General features: G+C 36.4%; 1 protein-coding gene across 6 annotated transcripts in view; it reads left to right on the forward strand.

Moving 5' to 3' along the window:
* Positions 1-17,150, forward strand: part of NUP153 (nucleoporin 153) — an 87,367-nt gene that overhangs the window by 38,463 nt on the left and 31,754 nt on the right. For 5 of the 6 annotated variants that reach the window (XM_043590748.1, XM_043590749.1, XM_043590747.1 and 2 more), the window contains 6 exons: positions 4,879-4,995; positions 5,089-5,133; positions 5,244-5,300; positions 7,680-7,826; positions 10,731-10,783; positions 11,278-11,404. In XM_043590748.1, coding sequence (XP_043446683.1) covers positions 4,879-4,995; positions 5,089-5,133; positions 5,244-5,300; positions 7,680-7,826; positions 10,731-10,783; positions 11,278-11,404 — 546 coding nt within the window. The remainder of the gene's footprint in view (positions 1-4,878; positions 4,996-5,088; positions 5,134-5,243; positions 5,301-7,679; positions 7,827-10,730; positions 10,784-11,277; positions 11,405-17,150) is intronic. The other variant, XM_043590750.1, reaches the window with a different exon arrangement.

Raw genomic sequence — 17,150 nt, forward strand, 5'->3', positions numbered from 1 at the left:
GTATTGAATAAACATTTCCGTCACAGCAAATTGTTACCTTGTGCCTCTCTGTTGTCAACCCCTCTTCCTACCTCTACCCTCTGGCAACCACTGATCTGCTTTCTTTCCCTGTAGTTTTGATTTTTCCAGAATGTCATTTAAATTTAATCAATATAGCATCTAGCCTTTGAATCTGGCCTCTTGTACTTAGCATAATGCATCTGGAACGGATCTTTATTTTTGCACATATCAGTAGTTCCTTTTATTGTTGAGTTGTAACTTGTTTATCCTATCCATTCACTACTGAAAGGACACTTGGGTTTGATGTGATTTGGAGCAGTTGTGAATAAGTGGTTTTAAGCGTGTTATGTGAACATTAATTTCCATTTCTCTTGGGTAAACACCCAGAAGTTGGCTGCTGGGTCTTATAGTAAGTATACATTTAACTTTCTAATAAATTGCCAAACTGTTTTCCACAGCAAAGTAATGCTGTTTTCTCAGCAAAGTAATGGAAGAGTGTTCTCGCCAGCACTTGTCATCAGTTTTTCATTGTTTTATTTTAGCCATTCTAATAGGCATGTTGTGGTATCTCCACACCACCATGGCTTTTATTTGTGAAATTGAGCATCTTTTCATGTGCCTATTTGCCATAGATGTGTCTTCTTTGGTGAAATATCTGTTCAAATCTTCTGCCCATTTTTAAATAGGGTCGCTTTCTTATTAATGAGTTTTAAGAGTATGCTACACCTTTATTAAGTTCTTTATCACATACGTGTTTTGCAAATGTTTTCTCCCATTCTCTGGCTTCAGTCTTTTACAGAGAAGTTTTTACTTTTCATGGCATTCAGTATATTGGGTTTTTTCCTTATATGCCTCATGTATTTGGTGTAGTATGTAGGACATTTTTGCCTAGCCTAGGGTCACAGTGTTCTTCTGTGTTTTCTAGTGGATTTATAGTTTTAGGTTTTGTTTTTTGTGTTTTTAAAGTTTATCTTCTTTTGAGAGAGAGAGTGGGGAAGAGGCAGAGAGAGAAGGAGAGAGAATCCCAAGCACACTCTTCTCTGTCAGCACAGAGCCCCCCGACTCAAGGCTTGAACTCCTGAACTGTGAGATCATGACCTGAGCTGAGGTTGAGAGTTGGTTGCTTAACCGGCTAAGCCACCCAGGCACCCCATAGTTTTTTTGTTTTTTTGTTTTTTTTAAGTTTGTTTGTTTATTTGGGGGGAGACAGAATAGGAGGGGCAGAGAGAGGGAGAGAGAGAATCGCAAGTGGGCTTCACACTGTCAGCGCAGAGCCTGATGCACGGCTCGAACTCACGAACTATGAGATTGTGACCTGAATCGAAACCAAGAGGTGGAAGCCTAACCGACTGAGCCATCCAGGCACCCCCACAGTTTTAGGTTTTAATTTAGGCTTCTGATTTATTTTGAGTTAACTTTTGTATATGGTATGTATCATGTCATGAGGGATCAAGATTCTTTTTTTTTTTCAACATAATGAGTGTCCAATTTTTTTAGTAGCATTTGTTGAAAAGTTTGTGATTTCTACATTGCATTGCCTTTGCATCTTTGTTGAAAATCAGTTGACCATATATGTGGTTCTATTTCTTGACTTTCTATTATTTTCTATTTCTATGTATCCTTTGGCCAACTCTACATTCTTTTGATTACTATAGCTTTATAGTAAGTGTTGAAATTGGTAATGTGAGTCCTCCAACTTTGTTCTTTTTCAAGCTTGTTTTGACTTTCCTAAGTCATTTACTTTTTCATAATTTTAGAATCATGTTACCAGTTTTTACAATTTATTGGAATTTTGATTAGAATTGCATTGAGTCTGAAGGTCAATTTAGGGAGAAGAATAGGGGAATTCAATAAAATTGAATCTCCCAGTCCTTGAACACAGTATGTCTCTCTATTTAAGTTTTTGAAATTTCTTTCATCAGTGTTTTGTAGTATTCATCACACAGACCTTGCACATATTTGGTAGATTTATACCTAAGTATTTCTTGTTATTTGGTATTAATTAAGAATAAATGGCTGTGGGGCACCTGGGTGGCTCAGTCGGTTGAGCGTCCGACTTCGGCTCAGGTCATGGTCTCACGGTTTGTGGTTCGAGCCCCACATCAGGCTCTGTGCTGACAGCTCAGAGCCTGGAGTCTGCTTCGGATTCTGTGTCTTCCTCTCTCTCTCTCTGCCCCACCCCCACTCATGCTCTGTCTCTCAAGAATGAATAAACATTAAAAAAAAAAAAATAGCTCCAATAGTCTGTTCCATAAATTGAATACATAGTCAGAATACCTTCCAGCAAAGAAAATTTCAGGCTCATTTAACTTCCTTGGTGAATTCTACCAAACATTTAAGAAAGAAAGAATACCAATCTTATGCATACGTTTTCGTATAATAGGAGGGTACACTTTCCAACATATTATGGGGCCAGTATTACCCTGATACTGAAACCAACCAAAGGCATTACAAGAAAGCCACAAACTAATATTTCTTAGGCATTACAGACCCAAACCTTCTCTATAAATATTTGTAAAGAGAATCTAACATATATAAAAAGGCTACTATTTCATAATCAAGTAGGGTTTATCTTGGGAATGCAAGGTTAGTTCAACATTTGAAAATTAATGTGAGCTACCATTTAAACAAACTAAAGAATAGAAACTGTATGATTATCTCCATAGATGCATAAAACACATTTGACAAAATTCAGCATCCTTTCATAATAAAAATTTCCTGTAGCCTGAGGAATAAATGGGGATCTTCTCAACCTGATAAATGGTATCTACAGAAAATCTTTAGCTAACATCATACTGATGGTGAGAAACAGAGTACTGTTCTCCTAAGGCCAGGAAGAGAACAGGCTGTTTGCTAGCATTGCTGCTGTGTAGTGCTGTACTGCAGGGCCTACCCATTGCACGAAGGAAGAAAGTGTTACTCCTATTCATAGACAACATGCTTATCCACATAGGAAGGCCTGAGAAATACAAAAAAGTTATCAGAACTTAATGAGTTCAGCAAGATTACAGAATACAAGGTCATTATGCAAAATCAGTTGTATTTACATATAAGCAAAGAACAGTTGTAAATTGATAATAAATTTAAGGTGAATCCCACCATCCTGTATTTTATCCTATGAGTTCTTTGAAGCCCATAAGAAATTGTTTTGTCTATATGGTGTTGTGCTTACATTTACAGATTTTGACATTTTAAAGATGGAGGAGTAATTATACTTTCAGCAAGTAGACTCTTGGAGAGGGGAATCTGTGAAGATGAGTCTATGACAAACATAGAAATGGCATAGAAACAAGTATATTTTAAGACTGTCTTGTCTTTAGTTTCTTGTTTTCCTAATTAGAGGATGGTTTCATGTATGTAGTTAACAGTAATTATGAGTTTTATTTCTGAATGTGTTCATGAAGGGCAGTATTTTGTTATTTAAGAAAATGTTAACTAGATGTTGGAGTTACACAGGGAGCTTTTTCTAAAGCTTAAACTGGATCGTATTCTTTAAGAAATTTTTAAAGTTAAAATAATAGTTCAGCCTGTTAGTAGATAAGATGATGCAAGCCTGTGATTCATAGAATAGTCCAAGTCTCAGTATATTCTTGCTTTTCTTCATTTCTTTCTTACATTGAATCCTGTACTTTTTAATGGTGAATTGTGACATACCCTTAGAATCTGTCTCAACACAGGCTTCCAAATGTTTATCGCTGACGTTTGGGACAAAGCTAATAATTCCTTTCCTAGAGTATTAGAGCGGGAGGTATATTAAAGATTCTGTAATTCAATTCCATTTTGTTGATTAGCAAACTAAAGCCCTGAGTGGTCAGTGGCCAGTAGAATCCAGTGACAGGACAGACTATCAGATTTTCCTAGAGAATTCTAATGTTGCTTCATGTTTGCCCAAGCCTCTGGCTTGAACAACAATTCTTAATAGGCATCAAGTTCTTAATAAAACTAATGGAGAATCATGCAGCTACTCTGGAAATGTTATCATTGTTTGGTATCGGACAGAGAAACAAAGTAGTTATGGTTCAAGTTTTCAGATATTGTGAGCTATTTGTAGAGATTCAGTTGTGTTTTGATTGTGATAATATCTTTATATTAAGCATTACCAAACTTGCTTTGTGGTAGTCATTTGGTTGTTGGAATGTTGTAATGTATTTTTGAGAAAAGGAACTGTTCTAGTTGGAATTTGTAAACATTGCTTATGTATTAAAGGGTACTTGTCTATTCTTTATAAGGTTTTTTCCTTAACTTCAATTTTAATAAAGTTAAAAGGTTATTAAGAAATAGCCCGAGTATTTAAAAATTTTTCTTATTTCAAAATTTGAGAAATTAGTTTAAAAATGCTAATTTCCTTTACAATAGAGCCTACAGTCTCTTCATTTAGTTATCTTGGAATTTAATTAATACCCAGAATAACTAATATTTCAATATTGTTCTCATTTATTTAGTTCTTTGATTTACTTATGTTTATTTTTTGTTGGATTACAGTTGACACACGATGTTACATTAGCTGTAGGTGTACGACATAGTGACTCAACAAGAAGTGTTCTTTGATTTAAATATCAGGGATAAATGGATCAAAGTAATGCCTGAACTTTATACCAGTGATCTCCCTTTTCCCATTTAACATAGTTGCAGATCTTCAGTGCGGTGTGTGCTGTCTTTCTTGTTTCCGATTGTAAAAGTAATTGGCTTTTCAGTAAAAGGTATAAAGAAGAAAAGTTGAACTTAGGCATAATGACACCATCTAGAGATAAATTCCTGTTTGGACATTAATCCTATTTCTCTTTGGATATCTGTTCTGTTTTGTAAATACTTTTATTTCCTGAAATCTGTGCTTTAGAGTTTATGGTCCAAAACAGTAATGCAGCGTTTACTTCATAGGCACCAGTCAGAAGGCAGATGAAAGCTAAGCAGCTGAGTGCACAGTCCTATGGTGTGACCAGTTCCACAGCTCGGCGGATATTGCAAACTTTAGAGAAGATGTCAAGCCCTCTCGCGGTAAATTTTTAGAATCACAAGTAAATGTAGGTATATAACAATATTTGACTTTTGTGAAAAATTTTAATTTTGGTATTGTTTCAACATTAACAGGATGCAAAAAGAATCCCGTCTGTTGTTTCTTCTCCCCTGAATTCTGTAAGTTGACTTATAAACCTTTTATAAGAGATAACATTTTTATATATTGGTGATGAAAGTCCTGTTTTTCTCAATTTCCAGTCTATTCTAATGGCATTTTACTTTTTCAGCCTCTTGATAGGAGTGGAATAGATACGACCTCAGACTTTCAGGCCAAAAGGGAAAGGGTAAAACTTCTTTTGCCTTTATTTACTTAAAGTTTCAGCAGTTTTATTGTATTTATTTTTTAGTTAGTAAATATATAAATTGAATTTGATAGTCATTAGGGGACACGTTTGAAAGATAAGATTTGTTTCCTTGGACATTGTGGCGGCTTGTGAGGGCCTGCCTTAGCACAATGCTATATATGTAGTAAGTGCTCAGTACTTTTTGGTTATTTGCCATTTCCATCTTCAGCGTCTTGGTAGTCTATGAGTGACTCAGACTTTTTGATAAATAAAAATAGGAGTGGACAATGCTTGACATGTTTAGTAATTATAGAAGTTCAGTGAACTAAACCCTCATTGAGCATAATCCTCTTTTAAACTTTCCTCATTAACATGTCAAATCTGTTGTGTGTAATAGGGTTTCATTAGTCAAAATAGTGTTCCAAGATACTGGAACTAATAAATATAACTTAGATTCTAATTTCTTGATGACCCTTTCAGTGTATTCTATTTGGTTAAAATTAGTTTTGGAGGTTACTGTGGAAAAATTAAAATGCTTGATAGAGTTAAAGAGGTATATTTTTTGTAAGTTATACTTGTGGCTAGTTAAGTATCCTTCAGGAGAAGCAGAGTCCCAGATCCTTACTTGTGAAAGCTTTTACTACAACACCAGTTTCCCTCAGAGGTCACTGATTAAAATTATCATAATTTTCTGAATTCGTTGTGAGAACTGTGTGTGAGATATTGGTAAGTTATAATTATTTTTACTAAAATTCTGCAGAGAAGAAGGCTAAAATTGAGAGTTTGGGGAGGGATAGTGTTACTTCATAACACTATCTAGAATTAACTAGATGTTTGTAATCAGGCAAGAGAGAATCCATTATTAGCCATGGCGATGGGATTAATTTATGGCATTGGCTGCTTTTCTCACACTCCTGTTTTATATTAGATTGTTTAAAAAGTAAATTAAAAAATTGTACCATAATACAAGTTCTCATTGATAAAAGTCTTTATTAATGTTTAAATGTAGTATCAATACAGTTTTATTAATGGGTGTGAAGATATATAAAGGCCAGAATACAATATTGTAGTTCATGTTTCACAGATGTAACAGTCTACAGAATAGACTGTCATTGAGTTATAAGATCACAGTTGTGAGGCGCCTGAGTGGCGCAGTCGGCTAAGCGTCCGACTTCAGCCAGGTCACGATCTCGCGGTCCGTGAGTTCGAGCCCCGCGTCGGGCTCTGGGCTGATGACTCAGAACCTGGAGCCTGTTTCCGATTCTGTGTCTCCCTCTCTCTCTGCCCCTCCCCCGTTCATGCTCTGTCTCTCTCTGTCCCAAAAATAAATAAACGTTGAAAAAAAAAATTTATAAAAAAAAAGATCACAGTTGTGATGAGGATTTAGAGAAGAGCTAGTATGCAGGAGCTTTGCCTTGGAAACCAATGTTGTTCACAGCTGCTGCTAAGAGAAAGGACTGTATTCATTGTATTACAGTCTTTGGACAGAGTACAAGTTCTTGGCTTTATGGTCCTCTTTCACCAACAGGACTTTTACTGTGTTTCCGTGTTGCAAAAGACTGTTGACAAAACACTTGTGTGCTCAGATAATAATGCCAGTTTATTTTAGGATTTGGATTTTTTTTTTTAATTTTTTAAGTTTATTTAGCGCGCACATAAGCGCACGCGCGCGTGTGTGTGTGTGGAGGAGGGTCAGAGAGAGAGAGAATCCCAAGCAGGCTCTGCACTGTCAGCCCAGAGCCCCACGCAGGGCTTCATCTCACAAAATGTGAGCTCATGACCTGAGCTGAAATCAAGAGTTGGCTGCTTAACTAACTGTGCCACCCAGGTGCCCCTAGGATTTCAAATTCTTAACACAGTTTTACTAATAAATTTTAAGACTTTTAGTTTGGTTTTTAAATAACAATAGGGGAAAATTAACTTGGAGAGAGGTTTGCTCACAGTTTTAGCAATTATTTTCATAGCTAGTTTAAAAATAATCTTATTTCCAGCTGAAGGATATCTAGAGAGTAATTTGGGGAAAATGTGGCAAAATCAGTTTTAGTTTCTGTATTTGAAATTCAACATGTGAAACTTAGATTTGTAGAACAGTTTTGAATATAGTTTCCATTTTTCTGCTTATATGAAAAGTCATTAAGTGTAGAAAAAAATAGTCTGAAGCTATTTGGGATTTTATTATATACAGGTTTACATATAAACCTATTACTATTCTATTACTATCTATTTTTCCTTCTAGTATTTGTTTGCACATACTGGATATTTCTCTAGGCATTTTCATGGTCTCTAGCTCACATTAGCTATTGCCAGATAACGTTTAGATATGTGTCACCGATATATATGAAAAAAAAGTTTTTTCTATGGTTTCTGATTACCTATAAGGTGGATTCTCAGTATCCCCCCGTTCAGAGACTCATGACCCCGAAGCCGGTTTCCATAGCAACAAATAGAACTGTTTATTTTAAACCATCTCTGACCCCATCTGGTGAATTAAGGAAGACTACTCAAAGAATAGATAAAAAGCACAATGTGAGTATGTGTTTATTTTCACTATTCTTTTTTTTTTTTTTTTTTTTAAACATTTATATGTCGGAGAGAGACACGGTGTGAGTGGGGGAGGGGCAGAAAGAGAGGGAGACACAGAATCCGAAGCAGGCTCCAGGCTCCGAGCTGTCAGCACAGAGCCCGATGTGGGGCTCGAACCCACAGACCGCGAGATCATGACCTGAGCTGAGGTTGGACGCTCAACCGACTGAGCCACCCAGGCGCCCCTATTTTCACTATTCTTTGGATATTGATCAAAATGAGTAAGAATAAATAATATATGAGTAGTCCACCATTGCAGTCTAGCAACTAGGTAATACATAAAGTTTGTGTATTAGTGATGGTTACGAGTTGGTGTGCCTTTCAAATGGCTGGCACTGTGATCAAATCGTAAATTAGTATTTACTAGTAAGTAACACTAGTATGTACTCATGGTTTAGATGAAATAATTTTGCCAGACTTGCTTTATTGGTGTGTTTTGTTTGTGTTGTTGTTGAACCATTTGAAAATAAAATTTTGTATTATACATCTGTTCACCCCTAAGTACTTTGGCATGCATTTCCTAATTACTTCTATATTACCATATCCAAAGAAATTAATGTAATATTGTCTAATATCTAGTCCACATTCCAGTGTTGTTTACAGCTCCTTTTTTGAATCAGAATCCAAGCAAATATCACACATTGCTTTGCGTTTTCTCTTTCTGACCTCAAACCTTGACCCTTACCACATTGTTGTTTTTTTTTTTTAAAAACAACTGCTTTATTGAGATGCAATTCACATACCTAATTGAAGACTACAGTGGAACAGTGATTTTTAGCATATTCACAGGGTTGTTTGGTCATTACCACTGTTAACTCTGGAACATTTTTATAACCATTCATCCCAACCACCCAAAATCTCATTCCCACCCCTCCTTCTCCAGCCTTAAGCAACCACTGATCTGTCTTTATAGATTTGCTTGTACTGGGCATTTCATTTAAATGGAATCATAGAATATGGTTTTTAGTGTCTAGTTTATGTCACTCAGCATGTTTTCGAGGTTCATCCGTGTTGTAGTGCACATCAGAACTTTACTCCTTTTTATGTGTCTGAATATTTCATTGTTTGGATATGCTAGATTTTGTTTATCCTTTCATCAGTTGAGGGAAATTTGGGTCGCTTTTACTTTTTGATTGTAATGAATAATACCGCTTTCAACTTTGGTGTACAGGTGTTTTGTAGGCATATGTTGCGGTGTTTCTGGGGTCTGTACCTAGGAGTGGAATTGCTAGGCACATTGGTTTTTGAAGAGACCAGGCCAGTTGTCTTAAAATGTCACCATGTTCTGGGGTTGTCTGTTTTCTTGTGTTGTTTAGCTAAAGTGTATTTTTGGTATTTATTGTATTTACATGGTATCTTATGCATTACTTGTGCATTTACTTATATTTAATCTCATCTGATCTTCATAATCTAATTTATTAAAAATTTTCAAGCTAAAGTTGACAGAATAGTAGTCTTTAGCCATGACTCCTCGTTTCACCGAATCATTAACATTTTGTCATACTTGCTTTATTAAAATTTTAAAAATATTTCACATATAATTTTGGATTCATAGACTTTGCAAGAACAGTTTTAAAACTTCACAGTATACTATGTCCTAATTTTACTGTGTGTTTCCTACAAACAGGGAATTCCTTTAATGTAGTAATTGCGGAATAATTATCAAAAGCAGAAACTTAACATTATACAATTCTGTGATCTGATCTATAGATTTTATTTTGATGCTGCCAGTTATCCCAAAAGAAAAAAATTCAAGATTATGTATTGCATTTTTTAGTTTTCTTGTCCCTTCATCTCCTTTAGTCTAGAACAGTTCCTTAGGGTTTTTGTTTGTTTTTGTATTTCCTAACATTGAGATTTCTAAAGTGCAAGTAAGTTACTGGGTAGAATGTCCTGCAGTTTGGGAATGTCTGATGTTTCCTCATGATTAGATTCTAATTTTGTGCTTTTGGTAATTAAGGTGGCAGCGGTAAGATTTTTTCACTGCAAAGTGATGATTTTGTCTTTTGTAATTAATAAATATCTGGTGGGTAGATAACTGAGAGGATAAATATCCTCTCAGTAGTTAGTATTATTGGTGATGTTTGCCTAAACCTGTTTGTAGATTGCCAGTGGGTGGTTTTCTAATTCCACCTATCTTTCAACATTAGTTGACCTCCTACTGGAGGAAAAGTCTTCTTGAATCTCATTTACATACCTATCTTTGAATGTGTTTTTAAAGTCAACTTTAATTCTCACATTCTGTAGTTTATAATCCTTTATTGGCATTATTTTGATGTTCATGTTCTATCATTTGGCCTTTGAACTGGCTCGTGTGTCCTTTTAATATTTCCTCTCAGTTTTTTGTTTTTGGTTTTTTTTCCCCCCTCAGTTTTTGAACATTTAGTTGCTTTTGATGTAAAAGAATCTAGGCTCGTCCTGTAAGTTTCTGGTCTCAGCCCTGTGATTTGCTAGCTCTCCAAGGAGCCATGATATTCTTTTAATGGAAGAACTTAAATTAGAGGGATGCATTTCCCAAAGAAGATCCTTGTAAATTTGCTTACACCTTTAATAGGCCAGAATGAGAGAAGAGTAAAAGTATTTTTGCGGTCTGTAAGTGTATTAATTTTGTGTACTACTATTTTATTGAAAGGGCAGTGTGCTCAGTGACATTTTATGTGTATAGTCATGTTGTAATTTAGTTGTTGTTCAGAAACAGGGTGTAAGTTGGAAGTTTTAGGATTCACTCACTAAAAACCCATCAAATTCCTGATTTCAAATATTACAATGGATTGATAGAAGGGAAGTATTAAGAAAATGAAAACAAATAAGCAGGCATGTAAATCTGGTGTGCTCATCTTATTCTAGACTGGATATGAGAACCCTGTGACACCAGGACAAAACAGAGAACAACGAGAAAGGTAATGCGTCTTCATAGTTAAGCTTCTTTATATGTCATTTGTAAGGTCTGCGTTTGACTTATGTATGTTTTTTTGAAGATTAAGAAGGTTAAAAAACAAACGTTATACACACACACACACAAATCTGTCCGCATTTATTATTTTTTTTATTAATTTTTTTTTTAACGTTTGTTATTTTTGAGAGACAGAGAGCAAGCAGGGGAGGGGCAGAGAAAGGGAGACACAGAATCAGAAGCAGGCTCCAGGCTCTGAGCTGTCAGCACAGAGCCCGACGCGGGGCTCGAACTCAAGAACCACGAGATCATGACCTGAGCTGAAGTTGGCCGCGTAACTGACTGAGCCACGAAGGCACCCCTCTGTCTGCTTTTAAAATCACATTCAGTTGTATATTTATTTTCTTGTTAGCAGTTCTGATTTTTAGGTATTCAGTTAGTTAACAAGTTATGGACCAGAGTAATATATCATTTGTTTTAATTTTCTTTTTCTTTGCCTAGTGGCTTTTCTTACCCAAATTTCAGTATGTCTGCAGCCAATGGTTTATCTTCTGGAGTAGGTAGTGGAGGCGGCAAGATGAGACGAGAGAGAACACGCTTTGTTGCATCTAAACCTCCAGAGGAAGAGGTAGGTTATATGCTTATATTCTTGAGGTTTATTAAAAGCTTTGGTGTAGTGGTGGTGAGGGGAGTTCTGGAAGGGTGGGTCTTGGGGGAGACCCAGCACAGGAATGAATAATCTGCCACTGAAATAGTCCCTTCCAAGTGAGTGTGCATGCGTGTGTGTGTGTTCAGTTAGCGGGCTTTTTGAACCACCTTCACTGTGACGGCACGGAAAACCTAACCTGGTGTTTTATGGGTACCATTAAAAAGCCATAATTCCTTTCAGTAAGAGAATTACAACTGAAATTCTTTGACCTTTGGAATGTTACTGTTTGGTTGGGTTTTGTCTGTTTCTGAAACTTACATAAATGGATTAATACTGTTACATGTTCTTCTCATTTGCCATTTTCTTCCTATGATTTGTGAAATTTGTGGGTGTTGTAAAAGATAATTGCCAGGTTGTTTAATTTCACTGTTATAGATTTATCTAGTATGAAAATACACCACAGTCCACTCTGTACATCCTAATACATGCTGAAGTCAGTATTTATGCACTTCTGCCTCAGCACATACAAGCAGTACTTTCTCTAGGCTGTTTATCTGGGAATGGAGTTGTTGGATTATCGGGGAGGATCCACATCTTCAAACATAGTAAATGTTGCCTTATTGCTCTGAAGGCAGTTTGAATACTGTAGGGTAGATCTGCTTTTTCTTTAGAGTACTTGATTTTATTTATTTTTTTTTACATTTTTGCCAAGGTGATATGTGTAAAGTGTTATGCCATTGGAGTTTTATTTAGCATTTCGTGTTTACTAGGGAGGGAGACCTCTTTTTATGAGTTTCTTGTCATTTAGGGTTCTCTTCCTTTATCCATTTTTTTATTGGATTATTTCTTTTATTAGGAAGAGTCCCTTATATATTCTGAACCGGAAAGTTTGGAAATAATAAGGACTAATCAAAGATTGGTTAAATTAGCCTGTATTTCTATAGGCTGCTCTGTTTGTTTCCTAACTACTTCTGGGTTGAATGCAGGCCTTCTTCCATTCTTTTCACAGGTGAATTTCATCCTAACTGAATCATTTAAGTTTTGATACCTAATACTTTCATTTGTTTTTTTGTTTCTTTTTTTTTTTTAAGTTTCTTTTTATTTATTTTGAGAGAGCAAGCGGGGGTGGGGGGTGGTGGTGAGGGGGGTGCAGAGAGAAGGAGAGCGAGAATCCCAAGCAGGCTTTGAGCTATCAGCACAGAGCCCAAGGCAGAGCTCGAACTCACGAACCACGAGATCATGACATGAGCTGAAATCAAGAGTTGGACACTTAGCCAACTGAGCCGCCCAAGCACCCTTGTTGTTTGTTTCCAATTAAAATTTCATTTGTGACTTCTTCATTGATGCATGAGTTTTATTTTTTTAGGAGTTTTTAGATTTTTAAACGAGATCTTCTGTAACAGTTTCTGTTGACTATAAAATCATGTGTTAATTGAAATTATAAGAGTTAGTATTAATTTCCTTCTTGTCTCTTGGTATGCTTTCCAAGTCTATGCAAAGTAGGCAGTCTTTCTTTTCCATTTTCTTTATCTCCTCTTTTCCTGTTTAGCAGTTTTGTAGTTGTGCCTCTCTGACTCACCGGAACCATGACTGCTTTGGCAGCTTGGACGTTCTGCCTCTGAGCCTCGCTTGTGATATATGACATTATGCTGGGGTCTTGGCTCAGTACTAGTCTTAAGGTTTTGTCTTTTTCTGAGGTTCTGGTTGTTCTGCTGCAGTGTTGTGAAAGGAAGGAATGTATTAATGTATTCTATCTACCATCTTGGAAGAAAAAGTCTTGAATGCCATTCGTGATTCGGCTCATAAAATTTTGTAGTTTTCTTAAGCAAACCAATTTTCTATTGTTATAAAAGCTCTTTATGTAGACATGATTAAATTACCTTTAAGAAATGGGTTATTTTGGGGCACCTGGGTGACTCAGTCGGTTAAGCGTCCAACTTGGGCTTGGGTTATGATCTCACAGTTTGTGGGTTCGAGCCCTGCATAGGGCTCTGTGCTAATAGCTCAGAGCCTGGAGCCTGCTTTGGATTCTGTGTCTCCCTCTCTCTCTGCTCCAACCCCACTCGTGCTCTGTCTGTCTCTGTCTCTCTCAAAAATAAAAAAATTTAAAAAAATTAAAAAAATGAGTTATTTGTCTTGCTTTGTATACATAAGGAAATTACTTTGTGATTAGTATAGCTCTTTATGTAGCCTGTTCTTTAGACAAGGCTTTATATTTCTCAGTAAAATTTGTGTCTCTAGCTTTTTAAAGTTTATCCCTGTATGAAGAAAACATCTTGGTGTGGTGTTTGCCAGATAACAGATCTGTGAATTGTTTCTTTCTCTTCAGTTTCAACTTTTTTTTTTTTTTTAATTTTTGTTATTTTTGAGAGAGAGAGAGACAGAGAGCAAGCAATGAAGGGGCAGAGAGAGAGGGAGACACAGAATCGGAAGCAGGCTCCAGGCTCTGAGCTGTCAGCACAGAGCCCAACGCGGGGCTCAAACCCACAGACCGCGAGACCATGACCTGAGCTGTAGTTGGCTACCCAACCGACTGAGCCACCCAGGCACCCCTCAGTTTCAACTTTTATGAAGAATATATTCCTAAGATCTTTAGCTGAAGTTGATGTTTAGATCTGTAGCTCAGTTTTGACTGTCTTACAGAAAGATATGTGTTGTGTGTGTCTTTTGTTGTATCAAGACATTGGGAGGGCGTGAAAGTTTATTAATTTACTTTGTTTCCTCTTACTGGTTGGTATACTGTAAGGAGCTTTATGAAAGTCTCACTCCAGACCTCTTTATCACCTCCTCCCTTCTCTGGGCCCCCTGTCCATTCTGGCCAACTGCCAACTGCCAACTTTGTATCCCAGGATGCCTCACCCAATTCCTGTCCTTTGTTCTGTTCCACACTGGAGTTAGTCTTCACATATCCGAGGAAAGTGGTACAAAAGGGGTGGCTGCCGCAAATTTTCTGCCTACCCTCTGTTTTTTAAATCTAGGTAGAAGAGGTTTCTAGGTAGACGCTTTCTTATTTTGTGTTCAGTGCTGTTTTCGCTTCAGATGACAAGTAACGTTTAGACTAGTTCTTAATTCAGATATAGTGAATAAGAACTTTTGGTAAAGGATGGAACATTTGTGGGTATTTTAATGGGTTTTTGGGATTAGTCAAATGGAAGACGTTTTATTTTTAGTGGAATGTAAACAAATTAGGCTAGTTTCAGGTACTTTTGGCATTTAGCAGGGATTGGTATTTTTTATTCACTTAAACATTCAGGTTAATAGAGCTCTGTGTTGTAAATAACCCGTTTTGCATTATGAGGTAGTAAAAGTATGTTTTGCCTTTCACTTTCTCTTAGATCTCAAAATTTATAAGGAATGTGTGTTAGTCACTAAATATTTGGCCTTTTTGTCTTTACTGTGATACCAGTAATAATGAAATAATGAAAAAATCTCATTGATACAGAACAGATTAGGAGCATATAATAAAACTGAGTTTGGGGAGATTTAATTGATTGATATCGTCATGTCAGGTACAGGCCTGCTGCTTGTTAACTGAGTGATCTTGGTCAGAATAATTTGTATGTACATCATCTTATCCGTAAAATGGGGATAAGAAGAATAAATAGCTTGTGTCTGTGGGATGGCTGCCATTTAATAGCTGTATGATATTAAGCCATGTATCTCTCTGCCTTAGTTTCTTCATCTACAACAGTAGTATCTTCCTCATGTGAGATAACCCATGTAAAGGTATTACAAAGGTGATACATAGACACATATCTGGTGATTGTGTTCAACTCAAAGTATCTGGCATAATCCAGTTACAATTCTTAACTTTCTTGTGGATTTGTGGGATCCACTTCTGATCAACTAAGTCAAAATTTTGGTGAATAGGCATCAAATTTAGGCTTGGTTCAAGGTCAGTGATAAAAAGAACCAGGATGTCCAAGTCTGTGGCTTACTGAGTTGGCATAAGTAAGATAATAGGTTGTTTAGCTGATGTGCCCAGGTGTTGTGAGGGTCTAAAGGGAAGAAAGTAAGACTGAAGATTGGAGATCAGATGAAACTTCCCTACTGAAATAGTCAAACGCATCTTCGTTCGCTTCCTCTCCCCTCCCTGAAATTTGATTATGATAAGTTTCAAGCATAAGAAATAGGGAAAGAATTGTGTAGTGAACACAAATATACTTAGCACTTAGATTCCAATACTTTGTTATATTTGCTTTATCGAGTGTATATCTTAGTTTCTGATGCATTTCACAGTAAGTCGAAGATCTCAGTATATTTTACCCCAAATACTTCAGCATATATAGCACAAATTGCAGTTAAATATTTGTTGTTTTTAAATTTAGCAAAAGTTTACATGTAGTAAAATGTAAAATTCTTAGGTGTATCATTCATGCATTTGACAAATGGTTGCACCTGTGTAAGCCAAACCCCTTTCGACGTGTCAGACATTTCCATTGCTCTAGAAGGTTCACTTGTGTTCCTTCTCGGTTAGTACTCATCGCCTCCTACTCTGGAGGCAATCACTATTCTCATTTTTTCCTCCATATGTTGGTGTTGCTTGTTCTGGAACTTCATATTAATACAGTTATGCAGTGTGTGTGTTCTTTAATGCCTGGCTATTATGAATAAAGGTGCTATGAACATTCTGGGAGTGCTTTGTAGACATGTGTTGATTTCTCTTGGGGGTAAATAACGTAGAAGTGGAGGAGCTAGGTTGTATGATATGTGTTTAACTTTCTAAGAAATGCCAACCTCTTTTCCAAAGTGAATATAATATTTTATACCCTCACCAACAGTGTGTCAGTATTTCTTTCACTCTTCATCCTTATTAATAGTCGTCATCATTTAACTTTAGCCATTCTGCTTTGTATATGGTGGTATCTCATTGTAAGACTGTATTTTACAGTTGTTGGGTATAGTGTTATATAAAGTGTCAGATGACTGATAGTATTTCTTAGATCATCTTTGTTCTTGCTGAATTTTTTTTCCAGGGTGTGGGGTGTGTCTGGTTAGTCTATTAAATTGTTGAGAGATAGGAGTTAAAATTGTCCACTTTCATCTGGTGGATTTGTCTTTTCCCCCTTATGTCAGTTTTTGCTTTACATATTTTGAAGCCCTCATTAAAGCATGCACCTTAACATCTATCATGGCTCCTCAGTGATTTGCCTCCTTTAATATTATTAAATGTTCTTTAAAGAAAAAGTCTTTGGAGATGTTCTTTGTCTTGACATCTGCAATATCTGGTATTAATATAGCTAGCCTCTGTTAGAATAGGCCTTCTTAGGCTTACTAATTACAGGTTATATCTTTTCCCAACCATTTGCCTTTTTTTTCTTTTTTAACTGTTTATTTTTGAGAGAGAATGAGGAGGGGCAGAGAGAGAGGGATAGAGAGAATCTCAAACAGGCTGTGCACTGTCAGCACAGAGCCTGGTGCGGGGCTCAAACTCACGAACAATGAGATCACGACCTGAACTGAAGTCGGCTTAACTGACTGAGCCACCCAGGTGCCCCCATCCAATTCCTTTTAACTTCTGTCTTTTTAAGTGAGTTTCTTATAGACAGTATATAGGTTAGTCTTTCCTTTTTATCTGTTTTTTTGCCTTTTAATTGGAATGTTTGTTTATAATTAATGTAAGTAACGTTATAGTTACATATATGTGTGTGTGTGTGTATGTGTCTGTATTGGATTAAGGTCTCCCATTTTTATCTTGTTTTCTTCTTTTCCCATTTTTTGGTTT

This window comes from Prionailurus bengalensis, chromosome B2 (assembly GCF_016509475.1).
Source record: "Prionailurus bengalensis isolate Pbe53 chromosome B2, Fcat_Pben_1.1_paternal_pri, whole genome shotgun sequence".
NCBI lineage: Eukaryota > Metazoa > Chordata > Mammalia > Carnivora > Felidae > Prionailurus > Prionailurus bengalensis.